At 51.5% G+C, this 27,884-nt stretch overlaps 1 protein-coding gene across 1 annotated transcript in view; it reads left to right on the forward strand.

Annotated features, from left to right (window-relative positions):
- LOC125089821 (uncharacterized) overlaps nt 1–27,884 on the forward strand; it is a 170,264-nt gene that overhangs the window by 17,454 nt on the left and 124,926 nt on the right. Inside the window, exons 2-3 of the mRNA XM_047712286.1 lie at nt 2,404–2,556; nt 27,762–27,842. Of these exons, the coding sequence (XP_047568242.1) occupies nt 2,519–2,556; nt 27,762–27,842 (119 nt within the window). The 5' untranslated portion in view covers nt 2,404–2,518. The remainder of the gene's footprint in view (nt 1–2,403; nt 2,557–27,761; nt 27,843–27,884) is intronic.

The raw sequence follows: 27,884 nt of genomic DNA on the forward strand, positions 1-27,884 counted from the left end.
CTGCGTCACATGATACGACAAGAAGACTCTCGATGGCATAGCACACCATTGCTCAGAAGCAGTCTTGCCCCAAACCTCAAACCTGAGCTTGATCAGGCCTCTCGGTCCAACCTCCGATTCACAGGAATCCCAGGGGACAGAAGAATGGGTGCGATGACGTCATGGGGCGCAACCAGCCGAAGCCAGACCGTGGGAAGCCTGTGAGGCGAGCTGCTGGGGACTGCGGTCTTTGTCGGCCGCTCTTACTGTCCCCGCCCATGTGTGTCCCCAGTGCAAGTCACCTCGCCTCCCCATGTCAGGGGTTGCTCCCACTTCCTGCACACATATTCACAGACACACACACACGTGTGTGTGTGTCTGCGTGTGTGAGAGAGAGGGAGTAACCCATGCAATAAAGATGCTCGCACGTCCTGTCAGTTGTGATTTGTGGCCCTTACTTGGGTTCTGACATAAACTGTTAAATAGTTCCTAACTTGGTAAGAAATTCGGAATGTGAACGCCGGCCCACTGCATGGTGAGATGGAACCGCGGCCGCATTGTAGCTGGGACGGTCGTACTCGAGTCTGGGTGAACAGGCACAGGGGAAACACATCAGACGGGAGCTGTTCACTTTTGGAAGCTGGAAGCCAGATGACGGGTCCATCGGGGTTAATTGTACTGTTCTTTCTAGTTTCGCGTGTGTTTAAGTTTTTCCATAACAGAAAGTAAAGAAAGAATATGTTTACTTGCCTGAAGCAGAACTGCTTTTGGAAACAATTCCAGCGGTGCCAAAGCTGAGTAAAACTTAAAATTTCCTCTTTCTTCCAGCTGTTCCCGTCCAGGTAACCCCTGGCTCTGAGTTTAGAGTAGATTCTTCTAGACTTTACAGAGCTTGCATGAACAGCCACATACACTTTCGCTTTTACACAAGTGGGATTATGCTGTACGCACGGGTCCGCGATCGGCTCTTCTCGCTGCACAGTGTGTCGTGGCCCGTGTCTTTGTAACTGCCCAGTGTTGCTTGGTGCGGCTGTCCCATGGCGGATTCAGCCATCCCCGTAGGCAGACGTTTTGGTCGCCACCGTGAGCCCCGTGTCTCAGCGACTCTGCTCCTGTGTCCTGGCGCATCTGTGCGAGGGTTTGTGTAGGACGGATTCCTAGGACGGCAGGGGTGGCACATGGGCTGCCAAAGTGTCCCCAGAAGGTGATCCTCTGCCAACAGGACGCCGTGAGCTGTGTCCCTGCTTTGCCTTCAAAGGGCCGTGGACTTCCCCCCAGTCATGGAAGCAGTACCTGGGTTTTGAAGGAATTTGGAAACACCGAGAAGTCAAAGAAGGAAGTGAGCGTCAACCAGGTTTCCTTAGTCTGTCCCTCCCGTGCTCAGCCGCATGGCTTCGCGGTGCGTGCGTCTGGATGTCTGTCCTGCCGCAGCGACCACGGCCGCCTGTAGACCCTCAGACACATTTCGCTTGTTTCCTCAGGAGCTATAAGACAGCAGGAGTGAGTGAGTGGAAGCTTTGGGCTAATTTTAGGATTCTCAGGCTATGCACCAAACAAATAGGAGAATGCTTGTGCGTTTCGACCACCACAAGCAGTGGAATGGGCGGTCCTATCAGTACGCTGCAGCCAGGGTCAAGTGTTACCATAGGGAACTTTCTCTCTGCTGCTCCTTTGCAGGAAAGGGTTAGACTCTGCTCTTTCACTGGTCCTTGTGGATGATGTGAGGGCTGAGAAGTAATTAGTAGCGTGGTTAATGGCACAGAGCCCGACTTCAGGCTGCCTGGGCTCACATTCCGGTTTCTTCCCTGCAAACTGGGCTTGTCACTGTATCTAGTATGAAATGAGCTGGTCCAAAGCAAGTGCGGGACCCGGCTCTGGGCACAGGGTGGGTGTGGAGCTGTGACGGCCATGATGCTGTGTGTGGGAGAACATGAGACTGGAAGCAGGGGCCTAGGATGCAGCTGAGAAGACGCCCTGAAAGGGGAGCTTAGATTAGATGCTGGCACTCAGAGTTGCATGTGAAGTGCCGGTGGGGACGTGGGGGCGACGTCCTCTGCCTCTAGGGAGCACTCCCCATGGGCTTCCTGGCCACGGCAGCAGTCCAGCAGAGCCTAGAAGGACAGCACAGGGTAGCACGAGAATGGGATCAGGCAGGAGTATGGAGGATGCTTCTCTCTCTCGGCTCATGATTGCTTATACTGGGGAGTGTGGGGCCCAGACCGGGACGGATGTGCAGCAGAATGGACTCAGTCTCACGGGGCAGTTTTGTTTTGAGTAATTAGCTAACATAGCTGGGAAGCAAGACAGAAAAATGTGGAAGAGTACTTTCCAGCAGGGGAAAATGAGAATTTTCTGTTTTTCTGGTTGCATTAGTGCTGACAGGAATAAAGCTCATAAGTGTTCTACGACATCTGTGTTTCTCAGGGACACTCACGTGTATAAAGCATGAAGAGGGGGCAGTGACAGCACTTCCACCGGCAGGAGCGGGGGCCAGCACCAGCCGTGCCATCCCGCGGAGTGTCCGGCAGCGGCATGGCTCATGGAACCCGTCCTGTGGCCGGCTGGCTTTCCCGGAAGGTACGGGCAGTGGCCGCGCAGCGCTCCCAGGGGGCACACGGGCGGTGGGCCTGCCGGCTCTCAAGTACAAGGGCCTGGGAGCCCTGATGGGAAGAGCGGTAGACTGATGGGTCCTGGGCAGTGATCACAGGACCCGCAGATGCTGGTGGGGAGTCGCGGAAGAGTCCAAGGTGAGGGGCTTTGGGCTCTCTCAAAGGACACAGCTGGTCTCCGGTATTTACTGTGGTTTTGGACAAATGCCTTAATCTCTCAGAGTCTGTATGCCGGGAGTAATAATGCCCACCTCCCAGTGATAGTAAACGAGTAAGGGAGTGTGCCGTTCTGAGGGTCCAGGGCTGTACCTCATTCCCAAACACCGGGACGTCAGACAGCAGTCTCGTGTGCAGGCCCGGCAGTCTGTGGGCGGCTGGGGCTCAGCCGGTGGCTCTTCCGGCGTCCCACGGTCCCTCGCTGGGGTGGTGGCTGGACTGTGGCCGGCCAGCAGTGTGCTCCCTGGTGCGGCGCTCTCATTCCCTAAGGCCTCTCCCTTCAGTGGTTCTCTCCAGCCGCCGGGCTGTCCTGCAGGAGACTCAGGGCTCTGGTGCCAGGTCTGCCTGATACCTGAGTCCAGACAAGCCACATGTCACCTCCCCCACATGCTGTTGGCCAATCAGGCCCTGGTGTAGTCGAGTCATGGAGATGGGCATCAGCTTCAACTCTGGTGGACACAGGCCCTGGCAGAAGCGTTTAGGGCCATTTTGGAGACCACCTTGCACGGGGGCTTTGCACTGGCTGGGCACTCAGGTGCTGGGCCCTGATGGGTTAGACGCTGAAGTCTGGCCACACTCGTGTATACGGAATTGCTGCCCAGAGGCCCCAGGCGCTGACCAGTTGCCCCTGCTCCATCCCCGGGGCTGCCCCCTCCCCACCTCCTCGCCTCACCCGCCGAGCTAGCACTGGGTGTCGCGGGGGGCACTGAGACTGGTGCGTCCTTACCTGCTGGTGCCCGTGGCCTGATGGTTGCCAAGTAGTTTATTGCTCTGCAGAGCAGTCTCTCTCGCTAGTAAGCATTCAGTAAACAGAAGCTTCTTTCATTATTACTGATGGTTTTTTGTGTGTTTGTTTTTGCTGTTATTTTAAGGGGGGCGGCATCCAGGGGTTTTGCCTTTGAGAAAAAGAGGACGTGCTGTCTCTCTCCAGAAAGTCAGCTTGATTCAGCTTTCCTTTCGGAAGAAGCCCCAGTTGTCCAGTAAGGCAATCAGCGCCTCCTGTTTGCATTTTGCCCCATCCAGGGCACCAGGGCCTCACGCTGCAGGTTGGCCCCCGCACAGAAGAGACCTCTGTCCTGGCGGCAACCCTCGTTTCCCCTCTCTGATGGCGTGTTCCTGGGCAAGCCACGCCGCTCCAGACCTGGGCCTCGTCCCGGCCCCTCCAGCCGTTTCCTGAGCTTGCTGACAGAGCCGTCTGTGCCGGGCTCGGGCGTGCGTTCCAGCCGTCTCCACTGCGAGGCCGTTCCTCCCGACCCAACGTCAACAAACACAGACAGACCACCGCAATCCAGCCCGGCGCGCGATGTGGGGCTGGCACCGCAGGCCTTGGCGGCGGGCAGCGGGAGTCGCTTGTGGCCAGGGTAGCAGATGTGAGCCTTCCGAGCCGCGCCAGCCCCACGAGCCGGAGGAGGCGGTCCGGGCCGAGAGCGGAGCCGAGCCGTCTGGGGCGGCGGCCTCTGCAGATACGGAGCGGGGGTCTCTCCTCTCTGGCTGGGCTGCAGCTCGGCTGGTGGGGGTACTCGTCGGAATGTCGCCGTGCTCCCTGTGATTCCTGTGGCTGCGGCCCAAAAGCAACCTCCAGGCAGATGGGAAAATCTGCTTTTTGTGTGTGAGCAGAAAATCTGCCTTTTTGTATGAACATGACAAATTCTTTGAAAACAGGTCATCTCTGTGTCCTGTTTAGAAGGGTAGGAGGCCTGAGAAAGAGGCCAGCCGCTGGCTCCGTGAGGGCGCTGGGTCTTGCTCGGTGAGCTCACAGGGATTACACCGGCAGACAGACCACAGGAGAGCAGCTAATGCCTGTCATGTCACGAAGCAGCTCTCCGGAAGTTTTACAAAGAAAATAACCTCGTGCTTTGGGGGGGATGCTTGTGTCTTGTTCCTTGCGAGGAGCTGACGGGATGTGCCTGATGCCCGTGCCCCACCCCAGCTGCGGCAGAGCCTGTCCTCTGGCTCCGAGCTCAGGCCCACAGGCCTCCGTTCAGCCTCAGTGCTCAGGGCAGCCTCCATTTCTGTTCAGCCGACTCGCGTGGAGACCCCCGTGCTGTCCCTGGGCTCCGCTGTCCCATGCTCACTGTGGCGTGTGGGGACAGTTTAGACTCGTGGCGTTCTCTCGTGACGGTGACGCGTTATGAAGCGTGTGGTGCCCACCTCACCCATGACAAGACTGGTGGGTGGCTTTGGGTGGGGTGGGGCACAGGGTCCCCGCCACCCTAGACCAGGAGCTCGTCACAGGACAGTCTCTAGACCATATTCCAGGTGTCTTGTGATTATGCCAAAGGTAATGAACTTTCTGGTTTTAATGGTATTTTATTGACTTTGATTTGTTGTAAAACAAATTAATTGGCTTTAAGACATTGAATTAATTTACTGTAAACTAGAGGTACTTTACTGGCTTATGTGACTGGTTTTAATAACGGTTTGTATGTTACCCCATTTGCTCAGGGCCTCACGTATACTGTGGACAGATGTTTGCCGAGATCTCCTGTCTCCCTCGTTCTCAGCTCCTTGTCACTGGCTTGCCTCCTGTTTGAGAGGAAACGATCATAACTCCAGCACTCAGGCAGACCATCCCGGCCGGGCTTCAGGATTGGGGCTCGTCTGTTCAGAAATTTGGTGGGAGAGGCTTAGGACGCGGCAGGAAACCACTGAGGCCTGTGTTATACGCTGACTTTCCTATGTGGTATTCAGAGCATTACACAAATACTGGTGTGCTGTCTCAGTAGCTCCAAGAATCAGAGTGAAATTTAGGGAAAGAAGTTTATTTGTATAATGCCTGTTCCCGGGGCTTCCCTAGATGGGGGCACATCTGTAGCTCAGGGACATGCAGGAGTTAAGTTACATGCGTTGAGTTGAGGTAGATCAGATGAAAAGTGCAGCACCATGCCCGTCTCTCATGTGCACTGCAGGGGGTGATGCCAAGGCCGTGCGGGCCGTGGCTCCCTCAGTCTCACCCCATCACAGACAGAATGTGACCCAGGTTCAGACCCCGGGTCTGCCATTGAGCAGCAGGGCGGAACACTTACCCCTGCAAGTCTCGGTTTCCACATCTGTGCAATGGGACAATGGTATGGGCTGGGGGAGCTGACTGCTGCGAAAATGTCCAGCGTGGTGTGGACTGGATCTGTATTAAAAAGGGCCGGTGGGGTCCTGCTCTAGGGGACAACACCTCGTGGAAAAGCACGTTTCCCTCACATATGACGAGCCCTCTGTCTGTGCTTTGAGTTGACAAGGTGACAAAATGCTCAGAGCCTGTGAGTCCTGGGCTCTGTTTCCGTGAGACACCAGGTGCCGTGAGTGGCGGCAGCTACTCTGTTTCTTGCTGTGTCTTCCGGTGGGAAGTGAAGTACTTTCTGTCCAGAGAGGGCAGCTGTCTTTGTTCCCCGACTTGCTTGCTGTCAGCATAATCGATAAAATGGATGAAGTAGTTTTATTCTGGCCGAATTATGGCTTGGGTAAAAAAAAAGCTGTGTTTTTATACACCAGGTTGGAACCATCAGCCCTGCTTCCTCCACACTGTGTGACTTTGCACAAGGCACCTCCCCTGTCTGAGCCTCAGTGTTCTTATCTGTAAAATGGGGATAAAGATAACTCCCTTGGAAGGTTCGCTGGAGGATTAGCAGGCTCATATGCCCACTGTACTTAGGGAGGCAGAGAGTCAAGGCAGACGTTTGGTTGTGTTACCATCACAGCGCAGCATTTCCATGAAGGACAAATGCGGGAAGAAACATTTTTTTTTTTTTTTTAAGATTTTATTTATTTATGACAGAGAGAGAGATCACAAGTAGGCAGAGAGGCAGGCAGAGAGAGAGAGAGGGGAGGAAGCAGGCTCCCTGCTGAGCAGAGAGCCCAATGTGGGGCTTGATCCCAGGACCCTGAGATCCTGACCTGAGCTGAAGGCAGCGGCTTAATCCACTGAGCCACCCAGGTGCCCTGGGAAGAAACATCTTGATGAACTTTTAACAAAACAGGTAAGGAAACTTGGAGGAGAGCCTCCTTGGGGAGCAAGCTCTTTCAAGCATTGATAGCCTGGGTGGAGAAACTCCCCCAAGGGGAGAAATTTGCAGCCTTTCTCATGCTATTTGGGGTACAACTGAAGATGAGAAAGAGGAGGGGATGTTTTGAATGGACAATGGAGCAGTAATAACATCTGCTGGGCAGTTTCCAGCAACACTTTGATTCTATTACCTCACAGGATCCTATCAGTGATCAGATGAGGTGTGGCTTCGGGGACCACACTCTTCCTCTCTGTTTTGGTGCCAGCTGGTTTTGCAGAAACACTGTCCAAACTGCATATGGCTTGACTTGGCTGAGGATGGATAGTAGGGTCATTATATACAGTTGCTCAGGTTGTGCACTGCACAACCCTAGGGGATCCATACACATCACATATATCATAGTTATGGATGCTTGCTATCATACTTTTCAGGCAGATGCTAATAAAGTGACTTGTTCCAACAAAAAGAACCATTTTCTGATGGACTGAGGAAGGGGCATACTTTTCTAATTCACACCAATGTTCTATTTGGAGTAGTATTGGCACAATTATTGGATGGAGTCACTGCCTGCTTCACCTGGAGGGAGGGAATCCACATTCTAATGGGGAAGCTGGGATCAGTATATTTTCTCTACATCTGGTAGCAAAGTACCTACAATCAAGTATGACCTTGCTGGCAGGCATCCACAAGAGGCAGGAAGCATGGTGATTAAGAGCAGGGATCACAGCCAGTTGGCCTGAGTTCAAATTCCAGCTCTGCCACCTACTAGCTGTGTGTTTTCGGGCAACCTCTTTAAACTCTCTGTGCCTTAGTTTTCCTATCTGTAAAATAGTGATGATGACAGTAGCCATCTCATGAGCCTTAAATGAATTAGTGTATGTAAAGCATCTAGAATAGCACCTGGCCTGCGTGTTAGCTCATTTTATTAAAATGGCTAAAGGGTGGTTTTCCGAACATGAGCTCATCCCAATTCCCACAGAGTGACCCTCAGTCACTGACAGCCGATCATTTGTAAGTTTCTGCATTTTCATGCAAGAGTTGGGTTTACAACTGGGGCAGCCATCAGGGGAAGGCCAAGACACTTAGCTTGTGCCCTTTGTTCAAAAGAGGATTGATTCAGTCCAGTTCGGGCCCTGCCATGACTGCCTAACAGTGTCGACTGCACATTTTTACTGCCTAGATTTTGCTGTAATTTTGTAGATGGAATTTCATAAAGAGTTTTATATATTCTATAGTGATCATTAAGTTTGCAGTGTTTAAAAATAGATGTGTAAAAGATACACAGTACAGGCTATAAAACACCCTCAAATGGCATTAAAATGGGAATGAATCCATTCATTTGGGTTTCAGCTGAATTTATCTTGTATTTTATTTTTTTTTAATATCCAAAGAGCTGTAGAAATGGGTTATTGAGTAGGAAGTTGGCCAGGCCAGCGCTTTGTACCATGTGGGCACTTGCGAGCACTGGCAAAGCCCTTGGAATTTGATCCTGATTGAAATGCAGTCATTTCTCCACCTGCAAAAACAGTTTTCTCCAGCAAACCTGGGGATGGGGAGAGGGTTTATTCACTCCTACCCTCTCCAGCAAGGATCTTTCACTTTCCATTAGGCTCAATGCCCTCACGTCGATGCTTTCATGGTGGAACCCTTGGAAAATATTCAGTATGTTTGTTTGTGTTTCTAAACTTGAAAAAAAGTTTTTGCCGTGGTATTTCCCACCAGTCTGTGATGAAATGAGGCATGTGGAATTGAACTCAACATATTTGGGGTCTTGCAGAACCTCTGGGACCTAGTAGGTCTAAATAAACGTTGTGAAATCTACAGATGAATGTATTATGGCTGGTGCAGGTAGATTTCCAGATGTCAGATTGAGCATGTTTGGTGGAGGCCACAGCATGACAGGCATGAGCCAGGACCTAAAGAGGCAGAACAGAGGTCATGGACATGGCCAGCCCTGGCATCAATGCCATCATTTCCCAGCTGTGGGACAATGAACAGGTCTCATAATCTCTCTGAACCTCAGCTTTCTTATCTGCAAAATGGGAATAATGATCTTACTGTATGCCTCTGAAGGTTTCCATAAGAGTTAAATGAGTGAATGCAGGTAGAATGCGTAAGATTCAATGTGCATGGTCAGTACTCAGTGTGCATTAGTTGTTGTTAATGACGATGATATAATGGTGATGATGGTAATAGTGATGATGGTGGTGATGATGATGGTGGTGATGGTGATGATGGTAATGGTGGCAGTGGTGATGGTGGTGGCGATGGTAGTGGTGATGATGGTGGTGGTGATGGTGGTGATGGTGGTGATGATAGTGGTGGTGATGGTGGTAGTGGTAGTGGTGATGGTGATGGTGGTGGTGGTGATGGTGATGGTGGCAGTGGTGATAGTGGTGATGGTGATGGTAGTGGTGGTGATGGTGATGGTAGTGGTGGTGATGGTGATGATGGTGTTGATAGTGGTGGTGGTGGTGATGGTAATGGTGATGATAGTGATGGTGATAATTACAGTGATGATGGTGATGAGGATAAGCATTCTTTGCTTTTCTGGATTCTTTGACTGAATAGATGGTTGTCTTCCAGGATGATTTGAAGGAACTCAGAAACTCCTAGGTATTTGCTTATCACTGAAATCCCACCATTAATGAGCTGTTCATTGGGACTCAGGCTTGCACCTTCCCCAGCATCCCCAAATTTAGAATTTTTCCTTTATGATTTGTGTCTTTACCTGTTGGTAAGAAATCCTTCTCGAAATTCATAAAGCTATTTCCCTATGTTTAACCCTAAACATTTTAGTATTTCACTTTCATATTTAGCTGTTAGCACATCTGGAGTTTACTTTTGCCTATGAGATGAGGTAGGGATTTCATCTTTGTTACTTTATAATGTAATATAATAGATTCGTACATTGCTGAATCTCCCAGAGTGATTTTCAGGGCATTAGGTTTCTTTCTACCCTCTGGGAGATGTCCTTGGCAGTAGGTAAGTAAGTTGTAAGTTGATTTTAAACTAAGGGAATGTTTTCATAGATATGTCATTATCCAAGGCTACCATGAGAACACCCTTCCTTCTTTCCTTCTTCCATCCATCCATCCATCCATCCATCCATCCATCCATCCATCCATTCTTCCATCCATCCATCCATGCATGCATGCATGCATGCATCCATCCATCCATCCATCCATCCATCCACTCATCTATTCATTCCAAGCTGCTTGCAAGTTGGTAGACTTTTTCAATCAATATGTGTCCTTGTTTGATTTTGGAAACATTTTAGGTGTTATTTTATGTAAAAGTACTTCTCTCTCTTCCTCTGTGTTCTTTTTTAGGAACATTATTAAATATTTGATGGAGCTGCTCATTCTAGCTTCTTTGTCTCTGAGCTCCCTTCCTTGGTTTCCACTTCTTAGCATTTTTTGTGAGCTTTCGGCTCTCTCTTCTAATTTTCTGGCTTTCTTCCTCGCTGGGTCTGATCTGCTGGGTCTCATCTAGGCTAGCAGAACAGGGCTGGTCTAGTGTGGGCTGAGGAGATGATGCATAAATGAAAAACTTCAGTGCAAACAAGAGCTTGGAGCCAGATAGGAAAGAGAGCCCCGCCCACTTCTCGGAATCCTGGAGAGAGAAGGTTGAACAGGGCTCCCCTGTCACACGTGCTGGGAGCCTGTTCCACTTGAGCTGGCATCTGGTTACCCTGGTGTTTTGTAGGGTTGTGTGATATTTGACTCATTGTTAATATTCAGTTAATAAAAAATAATTATTTTTTTTTATTTCCAACTCTTTGTGATTTTCATGGGAAATTTAAAAAAATGCTGATTTAGAACATTTGTGTGTTTGAGTAGTGGTTGGTCCTTGGAAAACATGTTGACACAGGCACCTGGCTTGAATTCCAGACTGTGGGACATCAGCCGTGGAGATTCCTTGGGACCAAGGATTCCTGCTTAGTCCCCATTTGTGCCCCAAGATTTTAAACACATGCCCTACTATAGAAAAGGCCTTGGACTTCTGGGCTCTGTCCTGTGACTGGTTTGGGGAACCCCACTGCCTGAGCCTCAGTTTCCTCATCTGTAGATGGGGGAGACTGATTGAGCTTTGACTACCTTCCAAGACTATACCGAGGGTCGCATGATCTAATGGATGTGGATATGCACTGCAAACTATGAGGTGTTTTAGATGCTTGTAAGTCATGTGTTGGTGACTGGGGAGCCTCCTTTGCACTGGGGGCTTGTGTGGGGACTGGCTTTTAATCCCACATGGCCAGTGGAGGGGAGCCTCGAATGCTGGTGGGATTTGAAACTCCTTAAAGGGTTCTATGTACTTTGCAAGTTACAGATTGGCGTTTATTATGCCGTAGTTACGGTAAGCTTCTTTTTGGGTTCTTCACACAGGCTCAGCATTCATCCCATAGGCTGAGCCTCTGGGACAGTGAGCAAAGTATCAGGGTGACAACATGTTGGGGACTGTAGGAAAGACGCTTTACAAGTTACATCAGCTAATCCTTCAATTCTTTGGTGAATAATTATAGTGATAATAACTTCCATTTGCTAGGTTCCCAGTACAGTCACTTTACACATGTTAGCTACAAAGTACATGCTCTTATGTTTTGGAAATGTTGAGAAGGGACTTTTGTGGGTCACAAAGTTTAGAAGTGCGAGACTTGGGAGTGAGATCCGTGCTCTCTGACCCTTCTACAAGGGCAGGAATCAGATCTTCCTTGACCACTGAGTTTTCCTACCATCGTGTAATAGGTGCTCAGTTAAAACGTGTTCATGGGGGCGCCTGGGTGGCTCAGTGGGTTAAGCCTCTGCCTTCAGCTCAGGTCTTGATCTCAGGGTCCTGGGATCGAGCCCCGCATCGGGCTTTCTGCTCAGCGGGGAGTCTGCTTCCTCCTCTCTCTCTGCCTGCCTCTCTGCCTACTTGTGATCTCTGTCTGTCAAATAAATAAATGAAGTCTTTAAAAAAAAATCCACCAGACAATAAGTAGTTAATCAACTACCCATCCAACCAAACAAGTAATCAGCCGACTAGTGAACAACCATCCATCCAGCCAAAAACAACCAACTAATAATTAGTGGCTCCACCGACCAACCAATCAGTTCATCAACAAGTAGCCTCCCCCTACCAGCGGTCTGCGTTGCTGCCAGTCATCTGCAGAGAGACAGCATCTTGTTCCGTCCTCGGGGAGCTGCTGGTCTGTGGGAAGGCGAGGACCACGGTCCAGCTTATCCCACCACATTCTCATTCTTTGCTCAGCATCTGCCTCCCCATCTGGATTGGAACTTGTCTCGGGTGCGGATAGTGCCTTGGTCCTCTCCGTGTCCCTGAAGTCCAGTGCAGGAGTGGCACACCGCTGGCTGGGATGGAGGGCAGGGGCACCCAGTGAATGCCGTGTGCCCCCCACCCCGCAGTGTGGAACAGCTCAGCACACTGCGGAACGGCATGGCTCAGGCGGTCGTACCTATCTCGGAGGGTTTGTGGGAAAGGAAGGTCAGATGATCCGCTGGCCTGGGGCATTCCCTCCTGGGGGTAACAGAACGAATACGTCTAGGGATGCCCCCTCCTGCTGAGTGCTCCTCCCGGGCCCATCGTGGACTGCAGCATGCCACAGTGGAAAGAGCCCTGGACTGGGGTCTGGGGTCTGGGCCCAGCTGAGCCACTAACACCTTGGGTGGCCCTGAACGGCTGGCCTCCGTCACCCTCCCTCCACCCCCGCTCCCGCATTTTATGGGCAAGGCCACCGAGGCCCGAAGACCCGAGTCCGCCCCTCTCCGAGCCCCTTCCAGCTCTGGCATTTCCAGTCTTTTCTGGCTCCTCATTAACAGTATTTTCCTTTTCCAGTCCACATTCCAGCTTCCTCCCGCAGGCCCCGACCCCTGCAGCAGGGGAGTGGGCACCGTGTGAAACTCTCTGAAATGCACATGGGAAACTTGCCCCATCTCCCACCGAGGGGGCCAGAGGCTAATTGGCGGGTACACCGTGTCCTGCATCGGCCCCGCAGACGTGCACTGCCGGGAAATGCGCGCTCGGCTCCCCCGTATCTGTTACAGGCCCCGCGGTTCACCGTCTGCTCGGAAATTGGGTAAGTGTTTTCTTACCCAAACTTGAGTAACCGCCATTGAAATGTATGGTTGGAAAGTCTTGGCTCTCAGAACGGACCACACAGTGACTTGCCGGTGAAACTCAATGCCCGGGGCTTACTCGGTTTTACCTAAGACACCAGTGCAGGAAGCAATGGGTTTGGAGGGACTGAGTGTCTTTCCGTCCTTCTCTGGGGGGTTCGTTAATTGGAGGAAGGCTGAGGCTTGTTGGTGCTGCTCTGCTTCCTGGCCTGGGCCTGGCTTCTGGCACGGGGGCGGGAGAGTGGAGAAGAACCTCGGGGGCCCCTGGGTCTTGGAGGTGGCCCGACAGAGCGTCCCAGCCCTGTCCTGCGCCACATTCTGGCAGACTGCTCCACAGCCAGTGCGGACCTGGCTGAATCAGCCTCTCACCCGCACAGGCCAAGAGAAAGCTGTAAAGTCAGAAGGAACGCTGGCGTCTGTTCCGGGCCTCAGAACAGAGCCGATATTGTCCCAGCCTTCCCGGTCTCCGTGGCCCTCGTTCTTGCTGGCCACACAAATGGTTCCAGTCAGTTTCCAGCGGCTCTCCATGGTGTTTTAAAATGTTTGCTCCTTGCACTCTGGGGTCAGTCGCGCTCCGACCTCAAATGTCACCTCTCCACCCACCCTCTCTGGCTGACACCAAGGGGGAGGTTAGGCATGAGTTGGATGTGTGTGTCTGTGCACGCATGCACGCACCCGCCTGCCGGTGCAGACTCCTGATAGATTTCAGTTCCGGGGCACTGAAGTGCCCTCCCGAACAGCCGCCACACTGGCCCGAGGAGACGCCCAGGAGGACTGTGGGGCCTCTGGATTATACGTGGAATGTTGGTGCAGATGGTTCTCTCCTTGGAATAAGGGAAACATGGTCCAGCGCCCACAGGACTGCGTCCCATCTCTCCAGTGATTCTTACCTGTTATGGGGCTGTGCCTTCCTCTGTACCCTGTCCCCCTGTCCCCAGGGGCTTGGAACTCTTTCTGTCTGAAACTCCTATATGGGGGTGACAGTGTCTGCCGTCCAACCTCCGCAGAGGACAGGGGGCCCGAGAGCCGTCAAGGATTCAGGGTGTCTTTCTCCTTCGCCAGAGAGTGTTGAATCTAAAGGCCTTTTGTGCCAAGTCTCCGGGGAGCAGGTCAATGAAGTAGGACGGGTGAGGGTCTTGTCACTGCTGAACAAGGTTGGATTTGTTGATACAGCAGCAGCCTGGACTTGGAAGTCAAGTCCCACAACGGAGGACTGGTCTCCCCACCCCCAGCCTGCAGAAAGAGCTGTCTGTGTGAGAGCACAGTCATTCTCAGTGGAGCTTCGTAGATACGAGGCCCGAGTCCGATTTGTTTTTGTTGAGCCCTGGAAGTAAGTGTGGAGAGCCCCTCCTGAAGGACTCACGGAGCCGAGACTTGCTGCAGGCTGACTGGTTGCCAGGCACAGGCTAAAGACCTCCATGTTGATGTCTTTTTCTGGTCTTTAAGGTTTTTCTTTTCTGTTGAGGAAAGCAATGGTCAACTCTGATTTCGACAGCGTGTCCATCCAGGAGGGCAGTGGGCCGTCAGAGGCTCCTTCTTCCCTCTTGCCTCCGTCATCAGCCCCACTGCTCTGACCCAGAGAACTGAGGGCTTCAGTTGTAGCTCCTGGGGTCTAGGAGATGTGCCCGTGATCCCTGGTCTTGAGACTGTATGACAGGTGAAGCAAAGTCAAAGTGCTCGACTGCCTCTGTCCCAGGTTGGGCTTTCTGAAACTAGACACCAACACAAGTTGAGCAGGGTTGGGTGGAAGCAGAAGTCAGACTTGGATGTGGCCTCCCAAAGCACGGGCTAGTCTGTGGGCTGCTTGCAGTGGAGATGGCCCATCAGAGCATCCGCATTGCCTCCATGCCCAGGCCCCTGCAGCTTGCACCAGGCAGCTCTGTGCGGCTGGCTCGGGCCTGGAGGGGCGGATAGTGGACGCACTCCCCACTGCTGCAGCCCAGAATAGAATTTCATTCTGGGCGATCACTTCCCAGGCGTACCTAGGACCACGGGAATCGTGTGAAGGTGCGGAAGAGGAGCCTGTACGTGGTTTCAGAGGTTGGAACTGTGCCTTTCTGTCTGAAATCAAGGCACAACCCAAGGTCATCTTTGTCTTGGATTAGACCTGAAGGGCCGTAGGATGGCGGGCATGGAGAGGGTAGGTCACAGGGTTCTCTAGCCATGGGACTTGGGGCCTGTCACTTAGCCACTCTCTCCTTGACCAAACTCTGAGCTCTTTTCCAATGAGGCTCTGTCCTTGGGCATGTCCTCAAGACCCCAGTTTCAGCACGAACCCTGCTGAGTCAGTTAAGTCAGTGTCCCCCCCCCCCCGGGGGCATCTGGTCATCTCCGATAGATGACTAGATGCCTCAGCCCCACCATCCCCAGGAGGCGACGCGCCCGACCTCCTGGCCTGCCTTCTGTGCACATCCTGTCAGGTCAGTCTAGCCAGACCCCCCACCCCCACCCCACGATGTTCCCTCCTGTGACTTTCCCATCCGTTGACCCACCTGTTCCTTGGCTATAAATTCTCTTTTCCTTACTGAGTTCAGAGTGACGCCCTGTCTCTGCACCCCAGAGACCCCATTGCAGTGAGCCCTGTGCCCATCAGGATAGTCCTGGAAAGTCTGCCTTTAAATATGTTTTTAAAGCACATATTTATTTATTTATTTTTGTGTGAGAGAGAGCACAAGAGCACCAGCCGGGGGAGGGGCAGAGGGGGAAGCGGGCTCCCCGCTGAGCAGGGGCCTGACGCGGGACTCAAGCCCAGGACCCCGGGATCATGACCTGAGTGGAGGCAGAGGCTTCACCGCCTGAGCCCCCCAGGCGTCCTGAAAAGTCCGCCTGAACCATTTTAACAAAGGGCCTGGGGGCCTTTCCCTTGACATCCGGCCCCTCCTCCTCTTCACCGTCATCACCATCGTGGTGGCTGCCTTCCTCACTGTCCCCGCGGTCACGGGAAGTGGGTCAGGCCACGTCAGGGGCCAGGGGCCGGAGCCGCGGAGAGGAGGGCGTAGCTCCAGCCGGACAGGCAAGTGCCGTCCCACGCTGGGAAGTGAGCGTTGGCCCAAACCCAAAGGCCTGGAGGGGTCGAGCAGGTGGCACAAATGGTCGGAATCTGGGGGCCGAGGAGATAGGGTCCGTGAGACTATGACGAACTGCCTGAACACAGTGAATTCCATAGTTTTGCTAAATAAGACGATGGCCAGTGTGGGGGGCATATCCAACCCTGGGGCCCCCAGTTTGGCACGGAGGGCTGTTTCCCGCAGATTCAGGGAGTTCCTATGCCTGGAGAAGGAGACACAGAATGGCTGTTTGTCAGGGAAGGGCAGGCCACAGGCTCTTGGGGAGGCCGCCGTTTTGGAATTAGGCACGTTCGGGTTTGAGTCACAGACGTGCGCCACTGAGCGTGTTGGCCAGTTTTTCTGAGCCCTGTTCCCCGCCTCTGGACACGGCAGGTGCGAGTCCCTGCCTCCCCGATGCAGCTCCTGAGGGTGGAGGCAGGGCCCGCCCAGGACCGGGCTCCCCGGGGAGCCGCACTCCCCGCTGTGGTCCTGCCGGCTCCAGAGGGTGAGCTGCTGAGATCACGCGAAGGGTCTGCAGTCTTCTTCCTCCTGCTCACGCCGCTCACCCCGCACCCCGCACAGCAGCGCAAGCTTACGTGCTCACTCGTCAGTACACACACGCGCCCTCACACACTCTCACCCCCACACATTTGCCCACTCGCACGCCTTACGCATTCACACGCACGCTCCAACACATACATACTCTCGCGACCCGCGCTCACGCGCTCACACTCTGTCACTTTGAATCCTGTACCTCCTCTCGTCTGCCTGATCCCTGAAACACCCTCTAGATCGTCTTACAGATGACCTGGGAACTCATCTCCTTCCTCCTCCAGAAGATGCCTCATGATATCAGTTGAGAAGAATGAACTCAACCCAGTGGCCCTTGGGGGCCAAACTCTGACCCGAAGGCTCGCTGGCTCTGGGCCCTTCTTAGTAAGCAGACCCACCCAGCATACCTTGCCTGTGGGCCACCCAGTCTTTCCCTCCCCTGCAGGAAGCCTGTGGGTGGGCTCCCTCCCCTTGGGCTGCCGGACTGGCAGTCCTCCCTGTCACTGTTAACCCCTTCTTGGGATGGGAGAGCCAAGGAGGGGGTGTCTTCTCTCGCCCAAGGGTGCAGAGACCCCAGCCTCTCTCTGTGCAGTTGGTACAGCTCTGACTCGGTCTCCTGCAGGAAATGGGCAGCCTGGGAACGCAGTGAGCTCACTTGCTGGATTGCAGGCCCTCAGGAAATACTAATGAATAGAGGTTTTCCCCGACCAAGGAGGCTGCTCTACACCTGGACCTCCCAAATTCTCGGGCACACAAGGCTCATCTGCTGATTTCGCCCACTTCTGCGTCCACGTCTCCTTCGTTCCTCAAGACGTCACCTCCTTGTCCCTGCCAGTCCGCCTTTTTCCGGTGGCACGAGACCCAAGTCCGTCCTTGGACAGTCACTAATTTCGAGGTGTCCTGTGACCCAGCGAGTCCAGTTAGAGCCCTTGATGAGGATCCTCCCCCGGAGCACGGTGAAAGAGATGCCCCTTTGTCTGGGATTGCCAGACAAGAGGATTTGAACACCGTCCTGCAAGACCCTACCCGAAATTAAGCTGGGCAGTGACAGGTAGCGGAAGGAGGGAGAGAGCCCGGGACCTGGAGATACTGGCTGAGCCTTTGGTCTGTATTAACTGCAGTGGGGAGTTTCCTGTAGGCAGGACCAACAGTTAATTCCCCTGTGGGTGTGTACCAGCTAGAAGTGGGCCTTTGCGATCTGTAACCTGAACAATCTTGATTAATAGACATTGCAGACTGAGGGATGCTTACAAGTCAGATTTAAATATAGAACTTTATAACAATAGCCAAAAGTCACAATAACTGGCATTCACAGGGTTTTATCATTGCCAGAAATTATATGAAGGGTTTAAACATTTTTCTGGAGTAAATCATTAAAACCACCCTTTCATGTATACCCTGTTCCCCTCTCTCATATCGTCATTGTCATGATCACCATCATCATCACTGTTATGGGCTAAGTGTTTGTGTCCCCTCCCCAGATTTGTGTGCTGAAGACCAAATCTGCAGTGTGAAGCTTTTAGGAGGCGGGAATTAATTAGGGTGAGATGAGGTTATGAGTGTGAGACCACCGAACTGGGATCAGTGTCCTTCAAAGATAAAGAAACCAGAACTCACTCTTTCTCCACCAAGTGAGGACACACAGGAGGGCAGCCATCTGCAGGCCAGGAAGAGGGCCCTTACCAATAACCTGACCATGCTGGCACTCTGATTTTGGGTTTCCTTGCCTCCAGAACTGTGAGGAATAAGTGCTGTTTCAGCTACCTCGTCTGTGATATTTTGTTACAGCAGCCCAAACTGGCTAAGACAGTCACCATCACCATCATTATTAAAATCACCATCACCATCATCACCACCATCACCAACATCATCACCATCACCAACATCACCACCATCGTCATCACCACCATCCCCATCACCATCATCACCATCACCAGTATTGTCTCCATCCCCATCATCACCATCATCACTGTCATCATCATCACCATCACCACTATAGTCTCCATCACTGTCATCACCATCATCACTGTCATCACCATCATCGCTATCACCACTATCATCATCATCGTCACTGCTATCATCACCATCACCACCACCATCACTACCATCACCATCACCAACATCACCACCATCGTCATCACCATCATCCCCATCATCCCCACTATCCCCATCACCATCATCCCTGTCATCATTGTCATTCACCATCACCACCATCCCCATCATCATCATCACCATCACCACTATTGTCTCCATCACTGTCATCACCATCGTCACTGTCATCACCATCACCACCATCCCCATCATCATCACCATAACCATTATCATCTCCATCACTGTCATCACCGTCATCACTATCACCACTATCATCATCATCGTCACTGCCATCATCACCATCACCACCATCACCATCATCATCATCGTCACTGCCATCATCACCATCACCACCATCACCATCATCACCACAGTCGCCATCACCACCATCATCATCATCACCATCATCATCATCTCCATGAATTAAGCCTTATGTATTCTCACAAGCATGCATCGTATTTAGCCCAGTGATGTCCCTTCACATTGGAGGGGATAATGGGAGTGGGTTGGGGCTCTGAAATTAGGCTGGTCAGATTTCTATATTAGGTTTTAGCTGTGTCCTCTGGACAAGTGGTTTGGCCTTCCCAGGCCTTGTGTCGTTGTCCATACAGTGGTAATAATAACAGGATCCGAGTCTAGGTGCAGATAATGTCTTTCACAATTAAGAAGTGAGGTGTGCACAACTGTGCCTTTCCTTATTTCTTCTGTATAATCAAACTTATTTCTTGAGGTTCCATTTCTCCTGAGTGCAGAAGGATCCAGTCTGCCAATTCCAAGGAACTCAGTCACATCTGATTTAAGACTCTGGGCTTGGAGGGTTAGTTTCCTCTGCATGTTTCCCTTACCCCAAGGGGGAGTCTAAGTTCCTTCCAGAGTCTATATATCCTCCCAGTGTAAGGGGTGGGCACCTGGTCCGTGTGTCATTCTCTGTCATCACTGGTTTTTCCTAAGCATAACTGTGGAGGTATTTTAAAAATTGAGGTAACAACATTCATATAACCCGAATTAACCCCTTTGAATTATTCAGTTCATTGAGATCCAGTACGTTCACAATGTTGTGCGTCTGTCACGTCTGTGTAGTCCCAAAACATTTTTGTCACCCCAAAAGGAGACCCAGTACCCTTTAAGCAGTCACTCTGGCCTCCTCTCCCAAGGCTCTGGCAATCACTGGTCTGCTTTCTGTCTCTTTGGATTTACTGATTATGGACATTTTATATAAATGGAATCATGTGGTTATTTGTTTTGTTTTTTTTTTTTAAAGATTTTTTATTTATTTATTTGACAGAGACAGAGATCACAAGCAGGCAGAGAGGCAGGCAGAGAGAGAGACGAGGAAGCAGGTTCTCCGCTGAGCAGAGAGCCCGATGCGGGGCTCGATCCCAGAACCCTGAGATCATGACCTGAGCCGAAGGCAGCGGCTTAACCCGCTGAGCCACCCAGGCGCCCCTCATGTGGTTATTTGTGACCAGCTTCTGTCACTTGGCAAAACGTTCTTTCGGCTCATCTGCATTGTAGCGTGGGTCAGTACTTCATTCCTTTCTATGACTGACCAATGCTCCATTGTGTAGATAAACCACATCTTGTGTGTCCATTTTTCTGCTAACGGACACTTGGTCCATTGCCACCTTTCAGCTACTGTGAATAATGCTCCTGTGAACCGTTCATATATAACTTTTTGTTTCAGTTCTTTTTTGACTGTATCCCTGGGAGTGGATTGCTGGGTTATATGGTACTTCTGTGTTTAACTTTTTGAGGGACTGCCAAACTTCTTCATAGTAACTGAGTCATTTTACGTTCCCACCAGCAATGTACAAGGGTTCCATATCTCCTGAGATCCTTTTGCATGCTCTATTTTGTAACCATTTTAAATCCATATATCTGTGCTAAGTTGATTTCCTCAAGCTTTACTGGGTGTCTGAGCTACTTGGGTTGCTGAATACAGTTGTACAGGTTGTGTACTGCACAATCCTAGGCACCATTCACATAATAGTAAATGGACATTTGTATATTTTATAAATTTAATAATATTTATAGATTTATAAGATATCAGTAAAGTGGCTTGTGGAATGACATTTTTTTACAGATTTGCACAGGGATGCCATGTGGGCTAGCTCTGGTGCTATGCGGCTAGACTCCCTAGATCTCCAGCCCCACCTCTCCCGGACTCCAGCTGGCCTGGAACCTGCACCCTTAGCCGCCACTTCATCTTGCTATTCCAATACGCCCATGGCAATGACTATAATAGCACACTCCCCTCCCCCATATTTCCTTAGAACTTGGTTCATAGTTCTGATTAAAAGTTTGAGAGAGGTCCCACTTTAACAGCTTTTGCTAAAAAAAAAAAAAAAAAAGAAATGCCTTTAAAATCTCATTAGCCTCTCTCCAATTCCCCTCAGGTCTGCAAAGGGAGAGCCAGACACTCACCCCTGGGGAACCATCCCATCCTCAGGTGTGATCCAACCGCACTGTCTCTGCACCCTTACAGGCAGGAAGAGATTTTTGCATTCACTGTGCAGACTATGAAATGAGGCTCAAAAGGTGGGATGGCTTGTTCAAAGCCCCCTGGTGAGAAATACTGGTTGTAAGTAACATTTATTGAGTGCCTGCTGTATGCTAGGTGCTGCTGTAAGCATTGGTCTCTACTTAGCCATTTATGCAGTGAGTATCCTCTCCACTTTACCCACCGGGCTTGTCAAGTCACTGGTAGTATAGCAGCAGGGGGTCTAGCTATTGGGAGCGGGACTCTGCTGTCACAGTACGAATGCTGGCTGGGCGGTCACTCTTGAGAGGGTGGATGTTGAGACACCATGGAGAGGCTTGGTTTCATTTTGGGTGCTAAGCTGAGTGTCCAGGCTCCAGCGTGGAGCCCTGGGCTTGGTGCCTGTATGGAGAGAACGAGGAGACCTGATTCCCGAGTGTTTGGTGACTGTAACTGACATGGAGGGAGGGGTGGATCTGGTCTGGCTGATGAACTGGGACTCTTACGGGTTCTGCATTTTGTGGTAACGTTATCCTTTTTTATTTCCTAGCAAGATTGTGCTCTGCCAAGCTGGCAGAATGCAGCATTCTGAATCTTACGGTCTGAGGCTTTGACACCGAATTCCTGCTCTTGGTTTCAAAGGGAGGGTGTGGTTGGGGATCTCCAAGGTGTACCCAGTGAGGAGGCCGGCTCTGAGGTGCAGGATTTGGTCACGCTGGCTTCCCCTGGCCCTTGAAGCAGCCCAGAGGTTAGGGATTAGGCCTTCCTCCAGCCAGAATGCCGTGAGCAAGCCCTGGTGTATGGAACACAGGTGGGGCCACGAGGCTGGACCTCGTGGGGCTTGCATTCTCATCTGGAACAGGAGGACAGTCAGGAAGGAGACAGAGCCGGCTTAGAAGCGCTGAATGCCTGGTGGGAGCCGACCAGGGAGGGCTTGCTTTGGTTGGAAAAGGCGTCTCTGAGGAGACAGCACTTGCAAGAAAACTTCTGAGACAGCGGGGAACCAGCGGTGGGACAGCCTGGAAGGAGCATTCCCAGAGGAGGGAACAGAATGTACAAAACAGTGTGACATGAGAAAGAGCTTGACCCACTACCCCCATTTCACACACGAGGAAACGGGTCAGAGAGGTAAGGTGCTGAGGTTCACACTTGGGCTTAGGTTTTGTGTTTCCACATCTGGGGCATTCCTTAGGCTACCTTGCTGGTGGTGTGGACCGTGGGTGTTAAGGCCCATGTGTAGCCTACTAGGGTCCACGTGGTGGAGTCTCATGGTTACAGATCACTCCACAAGGGGCACCGAGAAAGGGAAGGGGCGTCTTGGTCAGAACCCAGATCCTTTCTTACAGATGGACACAACTCCTGAGGATGCTTGTACATTAATGGTTTCCAGCTCCTTGTGTGAAATTGCGTTGTGTCTGCGGATGTGGGGACGCTCTGCCACATCGGGACGAAGGGAGCAGTTGCTTCCAGCTGGACACCACTTTCTCTTCTGACCACTGGAGCGGTGGCTAGCTGGAGGTGGCGGCACCCCAAGTGGTGTTTGGACATGCACGGGGCTGGGTGTTTCGGCTGTCACCATGGCTGGGAGGAGCCACCGTGTCCCACAGAGTGTGGCAACTAGTTGCGAACCGTCCCACCCACAGTGGCGGGGCTGCCCAATGAGAGACGGCTCGTTGGGGATTTTACCCACAGCGTCTGCCTCAGCAGCACATGTCTGCGCAGACTGGGTGGCTCAGGGCCTGCCTCCGGGGGCTGACAGTGCCCAGGCCGAGAACTCCCCGCCTCCCGGGGAGCAACCACGAGCCTTCTGGTCAGGCTCAGATTTCCTGTTTCTGGAAGAACGTCTCCCTCTCTGGCTTTGCTTGGGTTTCTCCTCCATGCTGTTAAGATTCCTCAGGCTCTATAATTATTACCTCATTCGAGGTTCGGGACTAAATTGGCTGAGCAGAATTATAGTTATGCAATTTCCAGCAAATAGGAATTTTCTGTGTCTTGCCCTGGGAGAGTATCTCCCTCTCCACTGGACGGAGGCAGAGTCAGGGTCATGCTGCTCTGGGTTGGAGTCACATGGTCTGGGGGACGATTTTCTTCATCAGCACAGGGTCAAGGGTGGAGGGCTACAGAGCTCTGACACTGATGGCTTGTCCTACCTTATTTAAAAAATTAACAATTTTGATAAATTAATAAAAAATAACGTACACTAAGTGGATTTTCTTCTGTGCTCCCGTGACTGTTCCACACGTGTGGCCTCGTGTCCGTGTCTTCACTGTCCACACGGGGAAGAGCCGTGCTGCTCCACAATTCTCCCCACGCAACCCTTGCGCCGTCACTCCTTCCCTCGCCGCCAGCCCCTGCAGACTCTGGATCGGATCCCCGTCAGTGTCCCATCAGTGTGGCCGCCAGAGCATGACTGTTTTCGCTGAGCACGCCGCCTCGGGGAGCTCATCGACGTGTCGTGTGTGTCTGTCCATGGTCTGGACCTCCCCCTCCGGGCAGTGCTCTGTGGTTCGGGCGCCCAGACTTGGTCGGAGCAGCCGCGGGCGGGTACGTCGGTTGTTCCAGTTCATGCTGATGGTGAATAAAGTGCTGGTGGGCGTCTGCGTGCGGATTCCGCAGGAACGTGTGCCTCAGTTTCTCCTGGGTAGAACCCCAGCAGTGGGACGGCTGCACCATCCACGCCGGGGAGCGCTTCAGTTGTCCCGACACTGCCGGTTTCCCAGTGTGGCCGCCCCGCCTCACACTCCCGCTGGCAGTGCGCCGGAGCTCCCGCGTCTCCACGGCCTCACCAGCTCCCGGCACTGTCCGTGGTGCCCGTTTTAACTGTTCCCGTGGGAGTTTGCCAGTTCCTCGTCACAGCCTCAATTCGCATATTCCCAGTGGCTGACGAGGTTGGACGTCTCACCGTGTGTCTGTCATCCACGTACCGTCTTTGGTGAAGTATAGTTGACGTCTTCTTATTCATTTTTAATTAGGTTATTTGTTTTCTTTTTTTTTTTAAGATTTTATTTATTTATTTGTCAGAGAGAGTGAGCACAGGCAGACAGAGTGGCAGGCAGAAGCAGAGGGAGAAGCAGGCTCCCGCTGAGCAAGGAGCCCGATGCGGGACTCGATCCCAGGACGCCGGGATCATGACCTGAGCCGAAGGCAGCTGCTTAACCCACTGAGCCACCCAGGCGTCCCAGGTTATTTGTTTTCATTTTCATTGAATTTAAAACAACGTCTCTGAGCATTTGCAGCGTCGTGGACGGTGCTACGTGAGCTAAGGCAGAGAACGACACATACCCTGTGCTCTCGCTTGCGTGCGGCATTTAAGAAACAAAACAAGTGAGCAGAGGAGGAAAAAGAGGGAAAGAGAGAGAGACAAAGCAAGAAGCAGACTCAACTACAGCGGACACGGCTGGTCCACAGAGGGGAGGAGGCGGGGCCGGGGAAGTGGGGGATGGGCTGGAGGAGCACGTCGTTAGGAGCCACGGGACACGTGTGGAGGGGCCGAGCCGCTGTGCTGTAGCCTGATGCTAAGATCACTGCCTGGTGACTAACTGGGACTTAATAAAAACTTAGAGTCTGAGTACAGCTGACACGTAATGAATTGCATACGTTTAAATCATACAATCTGCTGTTTTGACATGACGTCTCCATCCATGAAACCAACACCGCGATCAAAATACAGTGACATCAGCTCCCCTGTCCTGGCTGCCTGGTGTCCCTCAGAACCCCTCACGCTCTCCCTTTACCTCATTTGTAGGCAACTGCCGACCTGCTCTGTCACGTACCGGCACGTGTTTCCTGCTTTTGTACTAACGTGCTTGTTGGCTTTGACCGGCTGCCTCCCCTCAGCGTGACTGTTGCAAGCCTGGCGCGTGGCATGGCGCACGTGGGCCGTTGGGCCGTGCCGCTGTGTGCTGTCCTGGCGTGTCGTCCCTCTGCTGATCCGCACTGGGCTCGTCTGCCATGGGGGCCGCCACCAAGAAAGCCGCTGTTGACGTTGGCGCGTACGTCTTGGCACCACACATGTTCTCCTCTCTCTCAGGGAGCCTAGTGGGAGCACATGGTAGATCAAGGTTTATGTGTTTAAGAAGCCGCCAAAAGGTTTCTCCAAGAGCTTGCGTCGTCGTGCACCCCGACCGGCAGCGCGCGGAGTTCCAGTTTCTCCACATCCCCACAACACTCGGTGAGGTCAGGCCTTATAGCCATTTGTGAATAGGGAACATTTCCTTTCTTTCTTGACAATGTGTGTGTCTTTCATGGCTCTGTCTCGCTTGGTCACGCTGGCTGGCGTTTCCAGGACGATGTTTACTGCCAGTGTTGAGGGTAGACCTTTTTGCATTATTCTCAGTTGTAGGAGGAAAGTGTCTGTATTGAGATCCCTTCGTCAGATTGAAGAAGTTCCCTTGTATTTCTGGTTTGCGGGGAGTTTCTTAAAAAATTGTGAGTGGACATTGAATTTTGTCAACAGGTTTGTCTGTAATGGGGTCTTTCTTCTTCAGACTCTTAATTTGGTAGATTATGTTGATTTTTGACCAGTGAACCAGCCTCGCATTCCTGGGTAAACTCCACTAGGTGTGGCACATTGGCTCTTCTGTATATTGATGGATTCAATTTTCTAGTATTTCATTAAGGATTTTTGTGTTTCTGATGAAGGATATTGGTCTGTAGGTTTTTTTTTTTTTTTTTTTTTTTAAGATTTTATTTATTTGGGGCACCTGGGTGGCTCAGTGGGTTAAAACCTCTGCCTTCGGCTCAGGTCATGATCTCAGGGTCCTGGGATCGAGCCCCACATCGGGCTCTCTGCTCAGTGGAGAGCCTGCTTCCTCCTCTCTCTCTCTCTCTCTCTCTCTGCCTGCCTCTCTGCCTACATGTGATCTCTGTCTGTCGAATAAATAAATAAAATCTTTAAAAAAAAAAGATTTTATTTATTTGACAGAGAGAGAGAGCGCGCGAGTACAAGCAGGGGGAGTGGCAGAGGGAGAAGCAGACTCCCTGCTGAGCCGGGAGCCTGACTCGGGGCTTGATCCCAGGACCCTGGGATCATGACCCAGGCCAAAGGCAGACGCTTAATGACTATGAGCCACCCAGGCACCCCATTTTTTTTTCTTTGTTAACTTGATATTTTTAACAGATATTTAACAGATATTTTTAACAGCTGTTTTTCTGTGCTGTCTTTGGTTTGATAGCAGGGTGATGCTGACCTCCAAAAATTAATTGTTGAGCGTCCTCTCCTCTGTTTTCCAGAAGAAACTGTGTAGAGCGGTGCTGTTTCTAAAGGTCAGGTAGACGTCATCAGGGAACCTGCCTGTACCCGGAAGCTTCTTTTTTGAAAGGTCTGAAGCCACGAATTAAAATGTTAATCATTGAACCTTTCATGTTATTTATCTCCTCTTGAGTGAATTTTGGTAGTTTCTAGTTTTTGTGAAATCTTTCCTTTTCATTTAAATTGTGTAACTCACGGACGTAGGGATTTTCATGGTGTTCCTCTCTGATGCTTACCTGGGTATCTGAGCGTCTGCTGTGGTGTGCTGCCGGGTGTTCCTGACAGTAATAATTTGTGTCTCCTCTCTGGGTTTTCTTGTCACTCCTGCTAGAGTTTTTGTAAATTTCATTATTTTGAGAAGCCAGCTTTTCATTTTATTGATTCTTCCTATTATTTTTCTCTTCAATTTCACAGATTTCTGTTCTTTATTCTTTGTCTTCTGCTTTCTTTGAATCTATTTTGTTCCTCTTTTTCTAGTTTCTAATGACGGGACTTAGACCTTGGTGTAGGCCCTCTCTGTAGTGGAGGTAGTGGAGGTAGTGGAGTGTAGTGGAGTGTAGTGGAGTGTAGTGGAGTGTAGTGCCCGCACTGGAGGAGCACAGCAGCCCCCCACCCCGCATCGCTCGAGCAGAATTGCACGGCGCCATCTCATCGTGCCGTCGTTCTCATCCAGTCAACACCGTGCTCTGATTCCTCCGGCGAGCTCCTCTGTGTCCATGGGTCGCTTCGGTGTGTGCTGGTTTCCATGTTTGGGTCATCTTCCTGTTACCGTCTTATTGATCTCCAGTTGAATTTTATTATTATCGGAGAACATACTGTGCACGGTTTGTCAAGTTTTGTTTTACGAGCAGGAAGCGGCCGTCTCTCTTTGTGTTCCGTGTGCACTGGGAAAGAAAGTTCGTTTTCTTGTTGGTATTTATGAACTGGGTCCCGCTGCCGGATGGTGTTGGTCCGTTGTACATCCTAACTGATTTCCGGTCCGCGTGTTTCGTTGCCCAAAGAGAGGACTGTCGACTTCCCCAGATACCATTGTGGATCTGTGTCTCCTTCCCGGTCGGTCCGGCTTTGCTTCTCTGTTTTCCTAGAAGTAACGTGCCGTTTCTCCCTGGCTGCTTGCAAAGCTGTACTTCGCCTTTTGCACTGAGCACTTGATTATATTATATCTGGCTGTGGGCTTCTCTGAGTTTATCCTTTTCGGGATTCCCAGAGCGGCTTCAGTCTGTGGGTTTGCTTTCTGACAAACGTGGGACGTTCTCAGCAGCTGTATCTCAGGTATTTTCTGTTCCGCGTGCTTTTCCCTCTCCTCCTGGGACTCCTGGGACACGTGCGTGAGACCTTCTGGCACACGTCCCTGAGTTCTTGTTCATGTGGGTTTTTTTCTGTTTTAAAATTTTTGTTTCCTTTTCTTTTTGTTGTTCAGATTGGCTAATTTCTACTCATCTGTCTGCACATTCAGTGACTCATTGCCCTGCCATCTCAGTTCTGTTGCTGAGCCCGTCCAGTAAGCTTTAACACTCTGGTTATTATACATTTGAGTTCTAAA

The sequence above is a fragment of the Lutra lutra genome, chromosome 17 (assembly GCF_902655055.1).
Source record: "Lutra lutra chromosome 17, mLutLut1.2, whole genome shotgun sequence".
NCBI classification, from domain to species: Eukaryota; Metazoa; Chordata; class Mammalia; order Carnivora; family Mustelidae; genus Lutra; species Lutra lutra.